This window comes from Triticum dicoccoides, chromosome 3A (assembly GCF_002162155.2).
Source record: "Triticum dicoccoides isolate Atlit2015 ecotype Zavitan chromosome 3A, WEW_v2.0, whole genome shotgun sequence".
Classification (NCBI taxonomy): Eukaryota; Viridiplantae; Streptophyta; class Magnoliopsida; order Poales; family Poaceae; genus Triticum; species Triticum dicoccoides.
In genome coordinates this window covers 16215119-16222925 of record NC_041384.1, presented here as the reverse complement: position 1 = coordinate 16222925, position 7807 = coordinate 16215119, and the positions used below count along the sequence as shown (strand labels likewise).

Sequence of the window (7807 nt, the reverse complement as noted above, 5' to 3'; positions counted from 1 at the left end):
GAGGGTTGATCTGTTTTAACTCTCTTCTACGTATTAAATTATATTTTCGATTTACTACGTAATTTTTGATTCATAGTAATTAGTTGAATTTAGGCTGGACCAAAAAATAATATGTGTGTATTTGCAACCTGTTTGTTTTTTACTTCCAGACTATATGGTTGAAGTTTTCTTTTTTAAAACATTTTCTGTTTACTATAGTTTACAGACTCGACCAGCCCATCTAGCTTCAATCAGTCCATATAGTTTCAACCAGTCCATTTTACTTCAAGCTTCCGTCCGCTCAATATTTAACATTCTGATACAGCCCATACGGTCAACTTTCGTTAGCCCATATACACCATGCATGCATTCGAGTGATAGACTATGTCGTGATTTTTTGGCCACCTAGCAATTTATATGATTACACTAACTTACACTGTTTACCTTAGGAATTGTCTACACTTGCCAATATATAGTTCAAAGCTGTAGACGGGCGCGGCGTGCCGCCGCGCGAGGTTCGCTAGTGATATACATATGCAGCACACACGGTTGGTACTTGGCAGCCCATAGCCCAGACCGTTAGACCAGCACACGCATATCATTCCGACCACAGCCATGCTCGTCTCCCATCCATCTCCTATTCTTTCTCTACGCCTCGTCCATTACTAGGGCACGGCACCGGCCGACGGCGGAGGTCCAGCAGTGGGAGCTAGCGGCAACTCCAAAGAGTGGAGATCCCCGATCCATCTCCCATCTGATGTGGCGGCACTAGTGGTGGCCAGCCGGCAGCGGAGGCAAGCGGAGCAACGAGCAAAATTGGGAGCAGAGCAACGAGCAGAATTGGTAGCATGGGTTGCTCAGTCAGCTGATCTTTATAAATTGTAATTTATGTGTCATTTACCATGGACAAAGCTAGCTAGTGAGGAATTGATTTGGTTTTTAAAAGTAAAAGATACGATGCGAATGAAATCGAGGAAGATCCTTCATCACAAGCAGATCATCCTCTACCCTTGGACTTAGTTGAATTGGAACATCAGCAGCAGCAAACCAGAATGAAGGACTTCAACAAAATGCAGGATTACGCCCATAGATTTGGCTTTTTCTGTTTAGTACTCGCCTACTCGGTAGTATATATGTATGTGTCTGTGCACATCTGCTGATCTTGTAATCAACGAGAGCAAAAGTATGCTCTATGCCTACTGAAATGGTATATAGTGTTCAACTTTTTTAAAAAAAAAATCTGCTCTTCATTAGCTTGTGCTTGGCCCGCCCAGTTTCTTCTTTGTAGCTCCGCCACTGGGCACGTCCATGTCGGTGTGATCTGCATGCGGCCCGACAACGCGGCCAGGGCAGAGGTGCAGTTCATGGATGAGCTGAACCCATCGGGCACGGCGTGGCGGATGCAGGCGCCGGTGCGGAGAACCTCGCTGCGGCGAGGGATGGACGACGGGAATCGGCTCACCGTCACCGTGCCGGACGACAGGCTGCGCATGATCAACGTGTGCGTCCGGAGGGGTGTCGTAAACTCTAGACATATTCTACTTCTACACAAAATACATATTCGATCTCTCTAGGTGTACGTCGTCATTCAAACATTGTCACAAAACCTCTTATTGATCTTGTCATTGTCATACAAAAGTCTAATCTCTTTTCATCTTCTCTTAGGAATCACGATCAATAGCCTCAAAATTGTACTTCCTCCGTCCAAAGAAGCTGCCATTTTAGACACATAATCTCAGTAGTGATGGTGGCTTAGTGGCTAGCACGGCACGCAACCCATTCTGACGTCGTTTGTTGGAATACCTTTGCCCGTGCCCTCTTTTTTCTGCGTTTTTCACTTCGCTAACACGACGCCTCCCCGTGTCACTGCAAATGGGCAGGCCCAGCTGAGCCGCCCTGTGTGAAACGCCGACTCTTTGCCGCATTGAGCGGCATATAGGAGGTCCCGCCCTATGTGAAACGCCGACTCTTTGCCGCAATGAGCGACATATAGGAGGTCCTCTGTGGGCACCCCTATGTTCGCATTCAGCGAGACAGGATGAACCCTCACTGAAGGGAGCCGCCAGTTGGGCCTGCCCAAGCGCGGGATACACCGGCCTTGTTTTCTGTTTTATTTTTTTCACGTTTTTTGTTTTTTTTCTTTCTTTTTTTATACTTCCAAATATTTTAAATAAATATATTTGAAAACACTCTTCATAGAAACATTTGACCAAGAATTTGAAAAATGTTAAACGTGTATAGAAAAAAAGTTTATTATGTATAGGAAAAATGTATGAAAAAAAGTATTAGCTTGTTGTCATGCGGAACATTAAATGCAGAGAGTAGGTATTCCTGTCCAGTTAAAGCGAAGATGTAACAGAGCAGACCAACATCTAACCATTCCAAATGACAACAAGCTAGAGTAGAACAATTGTCTTCTAAACTCAGTCTACTTCCTGCAGTCAATTAGCTGCTTATAGATAGGTAGAGCTGATCAGATCCGGACAGGTTACTGCAAAAAATTGTAGGAATTTGTCTTGTTTTTCAAAAAGGAGGATAACCCCCAGCCCCCAGCCTCTGCATCGAGCGATGCACACTTCTAAGATGGAAGGCTTTGAGGTTTCCCTTCGCTTTTTCGTTAACGGGAGATTTTTCTGAGAGAGGAAACCATGCAAAATCTTGAAGATCAATGCTAATGATCTGGCAATGGTGAGCGTCTGTGCAATGCAGCACCAAATGGAGATATAATAATGGTTTACCTGCCACAGTTCTTGGTTCAAATACCAGTTCAATGGCAACGTCCATCTTACTAGCTAATACGTAGTCAAACTTGACAAATGAGTACAATTTTGAGTTGCAAGATACTGACCTTCCATTGGGACAACTGTGTTACATAAGCTACATAACAAGACAACAATCTAAGCAAAGATAAATTCTACTACCACTACAACTGACAACAAGCTACATAACAAGACAACTGAGTTCTAAACACATTTTAGTTCCTCCAGCTGATGGTGATTAAAGAGCATGGGGCAACATCTAGCTAGCTGTTTCACCATATGCAGTCATTGAAAGTGGTCTTAGTTGACTGACCCAAGAGGTTCTGTCCACATATAGCTTCCAGTCGAGATCCCTATGATGCCACTCTGTCTATGCGGATGTGTACAGTGAGTTCACCAGATGAGCTCTCGGCGAATTCCAGAGGAACCAGCAAGAAGAAGTTGCCCATCTGAACTCCACCCGCCAGCGAGCTGCTTGACACGTGAGGATCCTTCTGGAACACAAGCCTCCCATCGGTTTTCCCACCAGCAGCCGAGATGTTGCACGAATAGCTCGGTTCAGACTCATGGGGCCTGACGCAGACCACGGCGAGAGCACTGCCGATGCTGGTCAGGGTGTTTATCAGGAGGAACAAGGACATGTCCTCCCCAACTAGAAGCGTGAACCGGCGGTCTCGTGCCAAGGGGATCTTCAGTGGCTTGTTGTAACCCAAGTTGGTCGGCGACCATCCGTGTGCGGTGACGAAGTGGTCCAGCAGGCAACATGCCGGCGCTTTGAAGGTGCAGTCGTCCTCTGGGCAGTAGCATGGAGCATGTGGGCATGAACTCTCATGCTTCTCTTTCTGCTGGTAGCCGACGAACTCGTTGCAGCCGTATGTTTGGTTCGAGCATGGCACTTTCATGGCATCGATGAACTGCTCGAGCTCGACGCAGCGGGAATAGCTAGTGCTTTTGCAACACAGAGCGCAGAATGTACCCAGTCTCAAAACGTGCCCAACCTCACGGAGCTTTTCCGGGCACTGAGAACACAAAACGTGCCCAGCCGCACACTGAAGAAACATAAGAATATTAGCATAACGATCAGCAGCAACAAAAAGAAAAGGATAATGAACTGGAGAAAAATGAACAGTGTGCAATGCCTCTCCACAGTCCTTTCATCAGTTATTAACAACTGAGTGCAATGCAAGCAGAAACATGAAAGATACCAGTCATCAACATAGTAAATCATAAGCATTTCACTACCAACGACTAGAGAAATAACAGGCTGCTCGTAAGTTATGTTATGGAAAATTATATTCAGTTGTGAAACGAACAACTAAGATCCTACTCCCTCCGTTCCAAAATAGATGACTCAACTTTGTACTAACTTAGTACAAAGTTGAGTCATCTAATTTGGAACGGAGGGATTACATAGTAAGTGAGCAGCTAAAGTGGCATTTGATTACAACCCAGCAAATTGGAAACTGCGTTCTGACTGCTACAAATTCAGTTTTCAGATACCAGCAATCAGGATCCTACAAGGTACCATTTTGTTATCCTAGCAAGAACAGCATGAGCCAAACAAGTAAATGGAAAACATGTTTCTTCAACAAGCAAAAAGGGAAAATGCAATTTATGGCACATAAATGTTGATCCACTGACATTCTTAAATTTCAGAGAAAACAGCAGGCGTTACCCATGCAGTATTTACTGGTAACCAGGGAGAAGAGGTTCTTATTTTTACTCCCAACAACAATCAGGAAAACGTCTACATCGATGCACTCGGAAGAAGAAAGTGCAGCATACATACAGTTCATAACAGAGTGCATTGCGTGCAGAAACAGGAAGCGTACAATCAATCATCCACATATTTTTCGACAAAGATCGATCATCTACATAGTAAGGGATAGCTAAATTCGCACTTTACTAAACAAACTGTCCCTCAAGTTATGCTATGGAAAACGTATTCAGTTTTTGAGACACCAACAATTAAGAACCTACAGACGAGTAATAAGAGAGCAGCTACACTAGGATTACAGAAATTGAGTCCTAACTACTACCCTGTTCAGCTTTGACACACCACCAATCAAGGTCCTACATAGAAATAGACCATCTAAAATAGCATTCCACTACTACCCACTAGATTGGAAATTCAGTCATAACTGACACAGTTTCGGCTTCGAGACACCAACAGTTAACATCCTACACGCTCCCATCTAGGAATACACTGACATGTTGTTCCACTGACATTATGCCTCCTAAATTTCAGAGCAAATAGCAGGCAACTTGGCCAACCATCTATAAGCAGTATGTGCTAAACTAGCATGTCACTATTACAGACTAGATTGGAAACTGGGTCCTAGCAGCTACATATTCAGTTTGCACACACAACCAATCAAGACCCTACAAGGTGCCACTTGTTCATCCTACCAAGAACAGCAGCATCCAGAAAAGTAAATGGAACTACTTTTTCTTTGAGAATCAAACAAGGAATAACTGCAATTTAAATTCATGCCACGGAAATGCTAATCCACTGCCTTATCACATACTAATTTCAGAGAAATGCAGTCAAAAAATTCAGAGAAAATGGCAGGCATGTTTCTGCGTGCACTACAAGCTACAGCAGCCTACAATTACTACGAGGGAGAGAAGCATCTACATCGATATATACTCTTAAGTATCCATCCACCCAGAAAAGAAAAAAAGTAAACTCAGGAACAGAGATCGAATGCGGCGGGTGCCCATGGAGCAATCTACATCGATATACTCTTACAAAGAAGAAAGTGCACTTAAATATAGTTCATAACAAGAGTGCAACGCGAGCAGAAACAAGCTGCCCCTCAGTAATGTTATGGAAAACCATATTCAGTTTTGGGACACCAACAATTAAGATCCTACGTAGTAAGAGAGCAGCTAAACTAGCATTTCATCAATAGGTCTGAAATCGAGTCCTAAGTACTACCCTGTTCAGCTTCGAGACACGAACAATTATGATCCTATGTAGTAGGAGGCCAGCTAAACTAGCATTCCATTACTACCCACTGGATTGGAAATTCAGTCACAACTGCTACATATTCAGCTTCGATACAACAACTGTTAACATCCTACAAGGTGCCATTCAGTAATCCTAATATCCTGGCAAGAATACCAACAGCCAAACAAGTATAAATGTTTGGAAATGTTGCAATATATGCCACCGAAATGCCGATCTGCTGTCATTATGCCTCTTAAAATTCAGAGCAAATGACAATAAGCACTACGTGCTGAAGTAGCATCTCACTACTATCCTACTATCCGAGCAAGAATACCAGCAGCTACATTCAGTTATCACACACAAAGAATCAAGACCCTACAATGTGCCATTTCCCATTTGGTCATCCAACCAAGAACAGCAGCATCCAGAAAATTAAAACGGAACATATTTTCCTCTGAGGAGCAAACAAGGAATAACTGCAACCTACGCCATGGAAACGTTAATCCACTGGCATATTAACTGCTATACTGGAAAGTGAGTCCTAAATGCTGCCCTGTTCAGTTTTGAAACACCAGCAATTAAGATCCTACTAGTATGAGACCAGCTAAAACTAGCACTCCACTGCTGCCCACTAGATTAGAAATTCAGTCATAAGTGCTGCACTTGTTTTTAGCTTGGAGACAGCAACAGTTAACGTCCTACAAGGTCCCATTTAGGAATCCTAGCAAAATGTGCTAGGCCAGCATGTCGCTAGTACAGATACATAGTAGACTGAAAACCGATTCCTAGCTGCTAGACATTCAGTTTTCACACGCAACCAATCAGGACCCTACAAGGTGGCATGTGTTCATCCTACCGAGAAGCGCGGCATTCAGAAAGGTAAATGGACCATCATCTTTTCCTTCCGAGGAGCAAGCAAGGAATGACTGCATTCAGAAAGCATAGATGGGAAATACGCAACATACGCCATGGAAACGTTGATCCAGTGACTTTGATTTCAGAGCAAATGGCAGGAAACTTTCGCCTGCTGTCTATATGCAGTATGTGCTAAACTAAGCATGTCACTAGTACACAGACTAGCTAGATTGGAGACAGGCTCCTAAATGTTGCATACTCGGTCCGGCACGCAACCAATCAGGACCCTGCAAGGTGCTATTCGTGCATCCTACCAAGAACAGATGAAGCATCTTTTTCCTTTGATTAGGAGACAAGGCACAACTGCAATTCAAGCCAGTGGAAATGCCAATCCACTCCACTGGCATCATATCAGATAGTACACATTTCAGAGAAAACAGCCCATGTGCGGTAGTAGCGGCCTACAGCCTACTGGTATCAGTGAGAGGAGCAGCTACGGCCACATCTGATGCACACTCTGCTCTCAGGAACCCATCCGGGCAAATGAAATTAAAGAAAAAGAAGAGGGACGGAATGCGGCGGGAGGTGTCACCTTGAAGATGGGCGGCTTGAGGGGCTCGGAGCAGATCCTGCAGCAGAGAGCTCTGGACTGTATCTTGACGGTCACCTCGCCGCCCGGCCTTTCCCCTTCTTCCGCCGCCGCCGCCGCCGGAGCCGCCGCGGCGTCTGGCTCTGACCCCGCACCAAGGTCCTCCGTCTTGGTCCTCTTCACCGAAGGTTCTTCCGCCATGGGCGGGCTGCGCTGGATGTGACGAGGGCTTGACGGGCGCCTTGGAGCAGCGCCGAGGTGTCTGTGGCAGGGAATGGGGAAGCAGAGCTTGCGCGAGGCAAGGTTTCCGTGAGGGCTGGTTGTGCGAAGTGATTGTGCCTGGCTGTCAAGATAAATGCCAGTGGTGAAAAAAAAGGAGCGGCTAGATAAATTTTTTGCAAAGGATCAGTCGACCTCCCCCCTTCCTATCCCAACCTTTGGATCCGTTCGATCAATATCCAATGGACAGTGTACTTCATCTTCAACCTCTAACCGCACGCACGCGCGGCTTCTCTTCTCCCTCTCGCCGCCGTCGATCCAGCCCGGACCTAACTGGCTGCCCCCGCCGCCCCGCCATCCCCCACCATCGGGATTACCGCCACCCTCGATCATCCCTCTAAACTGGCGAACCACATAAATTTTCCCAATGAACCTGCAACCCCCCCCCCCTCT

General features: G+C 45.4%; 1 protein-coding gene across 1 annotated transcript; it reads right to left on the bottom strand.

Annotated features, from left to right (window-relative positions):
* Positions 1–1640: 1640 nt before the first annotated feature.
* On the bottom strand, positions 1641–7464 carry LOC119266727 (E3 ubiquitin-protein ligase SINA-like 7). Its single transcript, XM_037547995.1, has 6 exons — positions 7139–7464; positions 3136–3787; positions 2828–2856; positions 2602–2675; positions 1783–1992; positions 1641–1692 (listed from the first exon to the last, which is right to left on the bottom strand). The coding sequence occupies exons 1-6, from the start codon at positions 7334–7336 to the stop codon at positions 1641–1643; spliced, it is 1215 nt and encodes a 404-aa protein (XP_037403892.1). The 5' UTR covers positions 7337–7464.
* Between the last annotated feature and the right edge of the window lie 343 nt (positions 7465–7807).